Here is an 11675-nt window from a genome sequence, read left to right on the forward strand (position 1 = left end):
GCGAGATATGATGTAAGATACGGGAAATCTTTTCGAGTGTTTCCGTCATGTGTGTGTGTCGATTTGAACTTGGTGTGATTTGCGGTGATTTGCTGTTTTGTCGGAGCTTTTTTATCCTAGAGTTTTTGGGGGGAGTTTGCAGAGTAAACGGAATAAAATAAAAGGGCAAGGTTCGCTCCGTCTCCCCCCCGTCGTTTTTCTTTCATCTTGCCGCCGTCGTCTTTCTCCCTTGAGAGTTGCTCTCCTCTTCTCTGTCTCTACCCGAAGCGTTTCTCTTTTTTTGTATTATTGTACGCAAAACATGGAAGCATACGGACTCGATCTGGATTGGTGCATGGCCGGTTGCGGTCGACACACGCAGAATGGCGGCCTCTACTGCTCCTCCTCTTGCCTAGAACAAGAATCGAGTCCTTCCTCGCATCATCATCATCATCATACCATACATGGATTCGATCGACAGTCCACTTTCCAAAGCACACTGTCCCAAGATTCCTCTATAGACTATTACAACTCGCGATCGCACCATTCTTCCGGGCATACAATAACGAGCTTCCCATCCACCTCTCCACCTCGTTCCCACTCTTCACAATCATTGCTACCATTTCGGAATCGAGGTGGATTGAATTATTCGCTGGCTCGACCGCCATCACCACAGTCCCCTCCTCAACATGTGGGACATTGGGGTGTTTGGGATCGGCGGTTGTCATCGTTCTCGTCAACATCATCACAGAGGGATACCGAGTTTTAAAATTTTTGTTAGAGTTTCTGTGTCTATAGTAATATTATTGTACATAAATGTTTTCGATGCATGCTGAGAAAGTGTGTCATTTGGACAAAACAACTGATCCTGATGAATTGGATGACTCTCTTCCAATATCGTTCGTTACTGACGCACTTTGAGCCCATTGTGGACAACACCTCCTTTACGCTGACCAAAATTCCTCGTCTTACAATATGGCCATGGCCATGGTTGGGTTCGTCAGCAAATTCATAGTCAACAAAATTAATCCGACACAAGAACCGCCCTCTTCTGTCACCTGCGCTCCCAATGCGGAAAGCCAGGCCAAAGGATCTCCTTTAATAAACCCCAAGTCTGCAGAGTGTAATTTGGCCGCCAGAACGGAATGACTTATCCGCAGAAATACGGAATTGTTAAATTGCCTCTCTTTTTGATTTTGCGTTTCGCGCAGCGTTCAACTCGAATTTCAGGGGGGGAAGAGAGATTAGGCCAAATGGATTGTTGGTAAAGGACGCTTCCGATCTCCTTTTGCGTTATTTCGTGGTAACTAGACAATAGAAATTGTAGAGAGGCCAATGCACATGGCACATCCTGCTGTCAACCATTCAAAGTTTTGTGAGTTGGTCACGGCGGATAAAAGATGCTGCCCCACACCTTTGTATAAAAAAGAGACAGCTTGAAGGTTCCCCCGTCGTGACAAGTTCCAAGCACGATTCTATCATGCCTCGCCTCTCCCTCCTTGTAGTGTCGGTTCTAGCTGCGCTGGCCAATGGCCAGGAAGCGACCAGCATTGGACACCTTGGCCTTCCACACAACATGACACTGGGTCTCATTTCCTTTCAAAACGACTTTATCGAGCTGGCTGGGCATGGGCAGCGATTCGACCTGCAGTGTGGCACTCTGTTGGGTTCGACGAATGGCCGGATGTGGGCCGGGCCCGAAACTCCTTTAGAGATGAGCAAAATTGGAACAGGGTCGGTAGAAGTCGACATTAACGGTAGTCAGTTGTGCTTCCGAACCAACTCTACTCGACCTTGCGTTATCAAGAGTGTGAACCTTTTCAACGAAACGCACTTTCGGTCACTTGCAGACTTTCCTCGCGGTTCCATCTTTGATGACTGTTACGAGAGGGGCATCATTACTGTCAAAGAAGGGCACAAGCCTTGTATCAATCTCCGCTTTCTGAATGTATGTAGTGGGCTAGCGTTAGGGTTCGGCATGCGTTACCCAGGCAGTGATTGCACTCAGGCTTTCCAGTGCGTGCCGGAGAGCGGGGAATATCTACACAACCAAGAGCTCTAGTTGTAACGTAGCTGCTCTTTTCGTTGTCTGTAATCTATGGTATTTTGTTGCATACTATGGGCTATGATTCGGGGGAGGAAATATGACAAGTCCAGCGCTCTAGTATGTGCATGGGAGGGGTACTGAATCCAAACATTTCCAGTGCCAATATTAAAATTTCTTTTTTGCCCTGCCCAATGATCGGAACCCAAACATGTTTTGTTTATTTTGGAAATGTAAAACCCATCCTCAAAAACCTGGCAAGAAGTATGTGGCAACCAGTACGATCATGACAATGCAGAGATGATAAAGTAATGATGATGACAAGCAGAGTAAGACAAAAACGACAACGACGACGACGACCTTTAGTTGTTTAACAAGTCAGCAAAAGGTGTGAAATTTCACACTTCCAACCTGCGCGTTTCGTGCGTTTTGTTTGCGTCTTTGAAACAAAATCCTTTTGTGTGGAGAGAACCCGGGAAGAAAAAAAAAATGGGGGATGACTCGAACTGGCAAAAAAAAAAAAAAACATTCACAGTAGACCAGGGCGAACCTCTAATTTCATCATCGGACTCAGATCTTGCTTTCTTAGCTTTCTTGGACACGGGCTTGTTTTCGTTTTTCGTACAGCTCTCACCTACTTTTTCTTCACTGCTGAACCACAACAACAGGTACATGGTACTTGTTTGTACCAGACTTGTTATACATGTGGATGAGGTTGCTTGTGTGTGATCAGATTCATCATTGAGGTACGGTTGTGGGTGTTCCTTTGGTTTATCTCATTGAGAGGGCTGGATGGCAAGAGTGGTCGGAGATGAAAAGGAGAAGAAACAAACAATAATGGGCCTGCCCGTTCGCTTTGGCTGGCTGGGACGGAAGGAGGGAGAAAAGGGGTGACGAAATTTGACTTTTCCTCAAGGGCGTGACCTACCCTTTTTCCGATCAGCTGGGGGGGGGGGGGGGGGGACTGTGCTGTATGGATAGATGGGATTTTATTGTTCGTCGTTTTGTGGTGTTTTGGACATTGTGTGCGCAAGTTCGTTCGAAACCCAGAAACCTTGTCGATCTTGGCCAGCTGGATCTTGTGCGCAGTAGAATCCCCAGTTGAGCAGAAAAAAAAGGACGGGAGGGTGGTCTTTAATTTCGCGCTGCCGCGTAGTTTGACCAGAGTGACGGCCAAAAGACCAAATAACACTACCGTGGCAAAGTAGGGTTTCTCCTATTGTTATTTTCAAGGTGGTGATTCGTTGCGAGGGGGAATGGACGGTGGGGAAGGATTGCTGTGTTTTCTTTGACGTGGGGTTTTTGTTTTAATCTTTTGGCCCGACCTGGTTTTTTTTGGGTGGTTGATCAACCGTTCTTCTTTTTTTTTTTCTTTTATTAACCTGTACTTTGTACCTTGATTTTCTTATATTCGGTCCGCCCGTTCCCTCCCCATTTATTTGCTCGACTTGCGCTTCTGTCCGCCTGTTTACTTCTTTGCGTATTCAAATTCCCCTCGATCTTCCCCCCTATTGTTCGCCAAAAACCTTGTTGTTATAAACGGTGACAAACTTACGAATTGGGATTTTTTTTCTTCTGCTCGTCATCGTTTGCGACTGCGCACGCGTCGGCTTACTTGAACGCGTTTTCCGCTCTTTTTCTCGCTTGCACACCTTGGCTATTTTTTGGATATTCTCGCTCCATCTCGCAACACAACGACGGTGCTGACGCCTGCCACCCGATGCAACTCCTTTACCCATTCTCTCACCACAGCCCCGCAAAGATGATCACTTCGAATTCCGCTCCACTAGCGGATCCATACCTTCCTCTCCCCATGCATCTCCCACCGCCCGGTTTGCACCAAATGCCCGTTGTTGCTGCGGCAGCGGACTCAACCTACGACGGCGTCCTCCATTCGGAGGATCCCCTCCTCAACCCCTCCAAGCAACAATATCCCCGCTTTTCCAATCAGCATCTCGCCACGCACCAACAACCACAGGCGCAGCAGTTGCCCCATTTCTCAGCTGCGGAGAGCGTGCTCAGGTTTTTGGCAGCGACAGAGTCGAGTCAGGCGGAAAGTATTCTAGCCGGTGGCGAATTGGATTCTTTTTTGGATGAGGAAGCAGTGTACAGAACGAGTGCAGCATTGAGGGATGATGATATGTTGGAGAGCCGGTTGACGGCCAAGTTTGCGGAATTGGGTTTGGAAAGGGCCGTTTCATTTGGAAGGGATCGGAATGGATTTCAGCAATCAAATGGATTCGGTACGTGAACAATGTATTTCTGCCAACCATTTTCGTCCTGTGTCATATCCTCACAATTTTAGTACATACAGGCAACTACTCATCCGACGCACACCTAAATGACACTACCGCCTCCGTCGTCCGCCCCTTCCTCTACGACGCATTTTCCTCCAAATACGGAGACGATGACTACCGACCTCCCACATCTATGCAACCAAACTACAAGTCCTTCCGTCCCGGTGGTGCAAACCCGCCCAGGTATAGAGAAGAGGACGACCAGGGATTTAGACCTTACACGGCTGTTCCGCCGCCAGGCTACATTTGCAAATTATGGTAATTGGTTCATCACTTTCCCTTATCATTCAATCCCAAACGCTCAAACTGTCCTTCTTTTGCCAAAAACAGCTTTGTAGAAGGCCATTGGCTCAAAAACTGCACAATGTACCGCGAACGCCGACGTGATAATCTCTTTATGCCCGCACCAACGACCAAACCCCGCACGCAACCCGCTCCTCTCCGCCCACCCCCTAAAACAACCATCCCACCCGATGGATACGTGTGTCGCAAGTGCCATACACCCGGGCATTGGATTCAACAGTGTTCGGCGCCACATAGACATTCCGTGCCGCCTGAGGGGTATACGTGCAAGGTATGTTCCTGTTGCTATTCATCAGAACCTATAGTGGAGCTCGTGAATTCATTATGGTTGGGTTTTCCTAGATTTGCTTGGTGAAAGGTCATTGGATCCATCAATGTCCACAGCGACTCCCGAGAGCTTTCTGATATGGTCCTCTCGTACCGTCGCCTCTGAAAAGCGATTGATTGAACCATGATCATCCATTGGATGAGCTCGTTCACTATGGTGTTGGAATGTTTGTACGCTTCTGGGCTATTTTTTTTGTTATGATTTGTATCATTTCTTTTTTTTGTTTTGTTTTGTTTGGGTTCGTGATTAGTAGTCATGTTGTGCGTGTCTGTGTGTTGGGTTAGAGTGGGGATTCTGTGGTGCGTCTTGGTTGTTTTGAGTTTTTGTCGGAATGTGGGTATTAGTATTTTTCTTTGTTGTTTTTCTTTTTGTTTTATCGGTGAGGTATGGGTAGGGATGCATGTAGAGCTTTTTTATTGCTTTATTTTTTGGGCGATTTCTGTACGTGTGTGGAATGATTGTTTGTTTTCATGCGGGTTTTGGTCTTGTTGGTATAGTTTTTCTTTTTTTTTGGTGCGTTCATCTTGGTGGGTTTTTATAATGAAATAATAAATTATGAAAAAAACATGAATGACATTACAAATGCTGGTACACATTGATTCACACATGTCCTCCCAGTCATCGAGAAAAAGCTCTAAATAGCTTCCACTACCCCAATTTCAAGCCCTCTCAGTCCGCTTATATTCGACAAAAGCCCTCAAATTTACAATAGCCAAATCAGCAGCCTCACGGACATCTCTGAATCGCCTCTTGTCGACCGTTTTGACTTTTGTTCTCAAAACGGGTATCAGTTCCATGAGGGTTTTCAGAAACCGTCCTTCAACAAAGACGGGGAGGTCATAATCGTAGGACGCATCAGCGTAAATATCAAAAAGGGCGTTGAGGATTTCGATGACGACGGTTACAGGGGCTGTGGGGAGGTGGTTGACGAGTGTGTGACCGATTTTCTGCAAAGTTACGGATGATTTAGTACTGAAAAATCGGATGATCATTCCATAAAGACAAACTTACCCGATTCATCTCGACGTTTCCCTGCACTTTAGCCAAAACACCCAATACACCTACACATTTGCTTTGAACGGCTTCATCGCCCTGTTTCGCTCCCTCACACAATCTATCAATCTGCTCAACGGTCGGGATAATCTTCCCAGTGCCTTCCAAACATCTCGCCAAAGCCCATAGAGCGCCAACACATGCTTCAAGTGTTTCTCCATTCGATTGTTGGGCGATGGTGAATAGCTCTACCCAAAGCTGCTCGGGGTTGGGGGTAGCCATGAGAGCCTTCTGTCCCGCCGACGTAGAAAGAATGTTTGTCAATGCTGTCAGTGCTCTATTTTGAAGGTTTTGTAGGCGCGTGAGAGTAGGTGCTTGCTGGGGGATACTGAGACGGAGTAGAGTAGCGAGGAGAGTGGGGTGGGATTGCAGGATTGGGAGACGGGGATCGTTGGACGGCTCAATATCCATTCCACTGTCATGGACGTCTGTATCGTTTTCCATCATTGTGATCGCTTCGTCTACTTCTTCTTCATCATCGTTGCTAGTCTGAGAAGCATCTTCCCATGCATCAGAATTGGGCATGTCGTCGGAAAATATATTGGAAAGAATCTCAAGGGAGAGTTGAAGCGTTTCCAAATTTGATCCAATGGACTGAAGCTTGTGGTTTTCTTTTTCGTTCATTTTACTCACGTCCATTTCCTCCCCGTCCTTCATGTCGGGCATCGAGGTCTCGCTCATTGCTTTGGCAACATTTGCTGCCGTTTGGATGGCACCCGGGACGTCGTAGTCCAGAGTACTTGTCACCCCCGATACCATTGCAACATACAATTGATGTTGCTGTTCTTCGGGAACGGTCGACCGAACATTGTATAGAATACCTGCCGAAAGCGCTCGAAGAAGGATCCGGTTCTCGTCCCAAACTGTGTACGCTTGTACAGTGCCAGATGCGATAGATGCAAGGAGGGTGGTGTACTCTGGGTGTGAGGTGAAGTAGTTGTGGCAGGGGATGTTGTCTTCTGTGAGGGTATTGAGGCATTGGGCTATGACGAGATGGTTAGGCATTGTATCCCCCGATAAACTGTGTAATGGGCTTACCAGCTACTTGGACTAGGCTCCAGGGAACGTTGTGAGCGGGGTTAATAATGTCCATAAGGAAGGGGATGATGGGTGATGTGGTAATGGTCTTGACTGCGTCGTCCAGAGTCTCACTGCTCTTTTTCGATTAGCTCTGGTAAAAGGAAGATCAGAAAGTCAAACCTTACCTCAAACTCCACAAGAGAGCCACAACTTGCTCTGCAAAATCAAACGCGACACGACGCTGTGTTTGCTCTGTCTTGTCTGTGGTTGGTTCTCCACTAAGGACTTTTGCGATCCACTCGCTTATCTAGATGCAAAAAGGTGTTACATAAAATCTTCATTTGCGAACAGCCATGAAACGACTCTCATCAAACCTTGGGCGTCAACGCAAGCAACGGCGTCAAAACATTCTTTTTGAACATCTCTTTGCAAACGTCCTCACCACCAACGACTGCCAAATTCCTGACAACAATCATCCATCAATCTTTCGTTACACCATAAAAGAAACGTACTGCAATACCCTACCTCAAAGCCCCAGCTCCTTCCAAAGCCACCTCCACTTGTGGATCACTCAAGAGTCTCAGCAAAGCATCGACTAACCCTCCGCTCAACAGTTTCTTGCGTGTATCTTGGTCAAGAACTAGGTTTGACAAGGCGGTAGCGGCCCAGGCGCGGTCTTCTGGAGAGAAAGAAGCAAGCTAAAATAGATTTAGTGAACCAGTTCATATCAAGATAGAAGAGTTAGTTACTATGAACCTTCTTGACGATAGGGAGGATTCCTGGGGTTTGTTCCTGCTGTTGCAAGGAAGACGACGAGAGAACGACGGGTGGTCCGCTGAGACCCGTCGGATCTGTTCTGTGCTTCCGCGCAGTTTTCTTTGTGCTGTTTGTGCTCTTGCCCATCTTGTCCAAGTCAAGAATGCGGTTCGCTTGGCCAAAATGCAAAGGTAAAAGTGCATTGAAAGTCTAAACCAAAAGGACAAAAAGAATTCAGATGGTCATGTGATCTGCAGAGACACGACGCGAATGACTTTTGGAATTGCAACACACTTGTCTTTTGAGGACGAGCTCATGGAATGGACACTTTATTCCAGTCAATAGCTCTAAGCAACCCGCGAACCCCACTATCATCATCCACTTCTCCAGATTTCTCTGACCCAATATCAGGTTAGTTTTCACAGTTTGACTTGGTTGGTAATATCATGGTTCAAACTCTCGAACAGAAGATGAGCCCTCCCATGTCGAGGCATGCACTTCCGACGAGATAGTAAAAGAAACCTACAAAGGTACGTTACATACGATCTACATTATATCATATTCATCATTTACATAACAGTTGTCCAAAGCAACCCAGAAACAAGCCGTTGAGAGTGTGAAAGCCATTGTAGACAGTTTGGACGATGATGCGTGGATGTTTGTGCGAAATAAAGTTGTGAAACGGCGGGGTTGTGCAGGGAAACGGAATAAGAGAATTGGAGAGGAGATTGCAGAGTGGTTAAGGGTTAATCCGTAGGGATATTGTCCTCGGCGAGGGGAAAAAGTTTGTAGGGCACCGCATGCACTATGCATCTTTTAGGCTCAGCAAGGTTTTTTGGGCCGCCACGAAGAGGCCCACTTTGCTATATGTACCATATAATCATAATAGAACCTTTGCATAAATTGCCATCCCTTCCCTGTCGTCGGTTCATATGACTGGATCCTCGCATTGAATAAGACAATACTGCACCGAATCATGTACCCCCTTTAGTATTTGATCAAAAAACATAACGCAGGCCCCCTTTCACCCGCCGAGGCCCTCTCTATGACTGCCCTCCCCCTTAGGAACAATCATAGAGCTCCAATCCGAAGATGGAGGTAGCTGCTCACACCACGCGCACTACAGTCCAAGCCAACCAATTCACACACGGGGAGTCGAACGCCGGTCAGTCGAGTCGCACGTCTGCGCCTTAACCAACTGGACTATTCGGCCCCCTTAACTCCCATGTGTATATACGGGCATCTAAAGGAGACCGGGTTGGTCCCCCTGGATTCTGTCTTCCTGACGCGCTGATCTAATCGGTCACGTGTCGCGTGTCCGAATCTCAGACCGTGGCAGACTTTTCAGAACGAATTTAGCTGTAGCATTGGCCACAAAGGTAATGAGATTGTGGTATATCAGACTTAATATTCCGATTTGAGATGAAGAGCATACATGAGCACGCTGTTGCTAGCCATTCATAAGGAAAAGATGGCCCAACGCGGAAGCAATCTTGGTTAGCTCTATGTGGTAGTAAGCTCCCAACCGCCTAGCAGAAGGAAACTTGTTCCAAAGAAATCAAGTTGACAAGGCGTAGAAAGATATTCTGTGAGCGTCGTCTGTTTTGGCACAACATTCGCCGGGGTAAGGGTCTGCATTGCACCGGCAGTAACCGATAATTTAAAAAAGGGTGTCCTTGACGTCGCTATTGAACGCAATAGCACTGTACACTTGATTACATCCCATGAACGGCCCTGACTTCCATAATAATGCTTGTTTTTTGGTATATTGTTGAAGGGTATTCAATGTATCGCGGGGCATTTGGACTAGATTGTGCATTAATGCGATATACTGCGTAAATCTTTCATGGAAACAGTATAGTGGTCAATCGGTTCAGACACATCAAAATGGCTTGCGGACCTGGCGGCGTGATGTCGGATACCTCTGCATCTGTCATCGATCACAGTTCATGCAGATAAGACCATTTGAAAAGATAATGCCCAGCACTTTCACATAGCGCGATAGGTTGCTTGTATGAAGAGTATAATGCCCAAAGTTGGTACATGAACTCTTATTTTAAATTACACACCACTACAATTACAACATGTGCCTTTATCTCTCATGACTCTAAATAACCACCTCTTGTTCAATCATTTGTTCAATCGTCGTCCTCATCCTCGTCATCATCATCGTCGTCGTCGTCATCGTCGTCATCGTCGTCGCCCTTCCTAGCAGGCGCAGGTGGGGTGGGTGCAGGAGCCGGAGCTGCAGGAGGAAGAGGGGGTGTAGCCGGAAGAGTGCCATTTCCATTAGGAGGGGGTACAGTCCCTCCACCCTGAGGCTGGATCGTAACCGCCTGAAGAATCTCCCAAGGCGCTTCCTCACCATCCGTCGCAATGACGAGATTGACTATTCAAACAAATGTGAATGCAAAGATCTGTGCACACCCGCCAATATACAATATACTTACATGTGATGGGACCCACATTTGCATTGGGTGCCGTCCACTGGAACTGCAAATTTGTGCCTTTGATAGACGTATCGGCGTGCGTCACGGTGCTTTCGGGTGAGTCTTGGGTGATACCCGCTAAAAAAGAGGATCAAATAGAAATAAGCATTGTATGTGTTTGGCATTAAGATATCCACTACCGACCCGCCTGACAAATAGAAGTTGTCTGAGGTCTAAAGCCTTTAGGTATTGCAAAGACTCCGACATGCTGTTTTAAGTTGTTTGGCGCGAGTGCAGCGTCTTGCTGAGTTCCGGGTGTTGCGTACATGAGGAGTCCTTTCCAGGATCTTTGACCGGTAATGGATAGGGTCATTTGTTGGCCGGGGGTCTGTGCAAACACCAATTAGTCAAAGTTGCAGACCGAAAGTTAAAGTACAAGATGCTTACATAGGTGTTGGCCGATGGCTGCGCACCAAAGTTGAGCTGGGTATTTTTAACTTCGTGACCATTGGCGATAACGGTTGGGTTGATGGCGCATTTTGGGGCACCCCTTGGGAGAGCCGTGATGCTTGCTGTTCCCCATAAGATGGTCAAAAGGAAGGTTAAGACTGTTTTCATGTCGAGTTTGAATTCTTGTTTAAGTACACTGCAATCTGAGCGGACTGGGTCGTTATGCTCACCTTTTATATCTGATACATTGCCGTCGAGACACTCATCAAAAAACTCTTGACCGCACTAGCCAAGAATGTAATGCACGCAAAGCTTGATTATCGAAAATGTGTTCAAAGAAAGACGGTGACCAGGTTGCTTCCGTCTATTCCATCCAGGTGTGGCTCATCTTGTCATGAAGCATATCCCGAAAACTGTGCCTCCTGCGCGTTCTTACCGAGGATCTAATACCAGTGGCATAGTCATGTTCTGCTCTCCATTAAGGTTTTCCAAAAGAAAACGCCAAGAGAAAAAGCAACGAATGGCCATGTGGTGTTTTGCCACCCGCCTGTGTGGAATGCATGGCAAGTGTCCTCGAGGGGTGGATGACTGTAGTAAGTAGGTCATGTCCAGGTTGCCAAGATTTGGTTTAGATTACAAGAATGCCGAAAGAAGGTTAATAATGATTCTTATCCTTGGCCAACGTGAATTGCGGTTTAGTCACGTCTTTGCCAGCGAGGATGATTACAATAGGTGACAATGAGCGAATACGGGTACGATCTATCCGTAGTGTGCTGAACGTCGTGGGATTCATCTTGCGAGAAAGTTCATCTAGGTTTTCCAAAGGAGGGTATGTATGGCATCCAAACCCTAAGCATGTACTTGTAATCAACAGAATGAGACTCTTCACAACCCTTGAGATTGTTCATCAACGGCTTTTAAATGTGCTCCGTTCTTCCGAGTGGTACTAGTACATGGTCTGAGATATTTCTCAAATGGAGAATATGAAATGCTAATAATGTATTAACGTAGATGGG

At 46.7% G+C, this 11675-nt stretch overlaps 6 protein-coding genes across 6 annotated transcripts; 4 read left to right on the plus strand and 2 right to left on the minus strand.

The window, feature by feature from the left end:
- Positions 1-24: 24 nt before the first annotated feature.
- SPPG_09223 (uncharacterized protein) lies at positions 25-885 on the plus strand. The gene has a single exon (XM_016757380.1). The coding sequence runs from the start codon at positions 302-304 to the stop codon at positions 746-748; it is 447 nt and encodes a 148-aa protein (XP_016608564.1). The 5' UTR covers positions 25-301; the 3' UTR covers positions 749-885.
- A 244-nt stretch (positions 886-1129) lies between these two features.
- SPPG_04836 (uncharacterized protein) lies at positions 1130-2460 on the plus strand. Its single transcript, XM_016753075.1, has 2 exons — positions 1130-1243; positions 1307-2460. The coding sequence occupies exon 2, from the start codon at positions 1460-1462 to the stop codon at positions 2039-2041; it is 582 nt and encodes a 193-aa protein (XP_016608565.1). The 5' UTR covers positions 1130-1243; positions 1307-1459; the 3' UTR covers positions 2042-2460.
- A 1325-nt stretch (positions 2461-3785) lies between these two features.
- Positions 3786-5056, plus strand: SPPG_04837 (uncharacterized protein; the record flags this gene model as incomplete). The annotated part of the gene is made up of 4 exons (XM_016753076.1): positions 3786-4266; positions 4338-4578; positions 4651-4894; positions 4982-5056. 4 exons carry the CDS (start codon positions 3786-3788, stop codon positions 5054-5056), a joined length of 1041 nt encoding a protein of 346 aa, XP_016608566.1.
- A 345-nt stretch (positions 5057-5401) lies between these two features.
- Positions 5402-7992, minus strand: SPPG_04838 (uncharacterized protein). The gene is made up of 7 exons (XM_016753077.1): positions 7781-7992; positions 7550-7722; positions 7399-7486; positions 7210-7331; positions 7043-7155; positions 5963-6987; positions 5402-5898 (listed from the first exon to the last, which is right to left on the minus strand). The coding sequence occupies exons 1-7, from the start codon at positions 7925-7927 to the stop codon at positions 5611-5613; spliced, it is 1956 nt and encodes a 651-aa protein (XP_016608567.1). The 5' UTR covers positions 7928-7992; the 3' UTR covers positions 5402-5610.
- Positions 7993-8086: 94 nt separating this feature from the next.
- Positions 8087-8689, plus strand: SPPG_04839 (uncharacterized protein). Its single transcript, XM_016753078.1, has 3 exons — positions 8087-8191; positions 8248-8310; positions 8371-8689. The coding sequence occupies exons 1-3, from the start codon at positions 8101-8103 to the stop codon at positions 8535-8537; spliced, it is 321 nt and encodes a 106-aa protein (XP_016608568.1). The 5' UTR covers positions 8087-8100; the 3' UTR covers positions 8538-8689.
- Positions 8690-9803: 1114 nt separating this feature from the next.
- SPPG_04840 (uncharacterized protein) lies at positions 9804-10851 on the minus strand. Its single transcript, XM_016753079.1, has 4 exons — positions 10657-10851; positions 10414-10597; positions 10231-10347; positions 9804-10169 (listed from the first exon to the last, which is right to left on the minus strand). The coding sequence occupies exons 1-4, from the start codon at positions 10825-10827 to the stop codon at positions 9919-9921; spliced, it is 723 nt and encodes a 240-aa protein (XP_016608569.1). The 5' UTR covers positions 10828-10851; the 3' UTR covers positions 9804-9918.
- Between the last annotated feature and the right edge of the window lie 824 nt (positions 10852-11675).

Source organism: Spizellomyces punctatus, assembly GCF_000182565.1.
Source record: "Spizellomyces punctatus DAOM BR117 chromosome Unknown supercont1.7, whole genome shotgun sequence".
NCBI lineage: Eukaryota > Fungi > Chytridiomycota > Chytridiomycetes > Spizellomycetales > Spizellomycetaceae > Spizellomyces > Spizellomyces punctatus.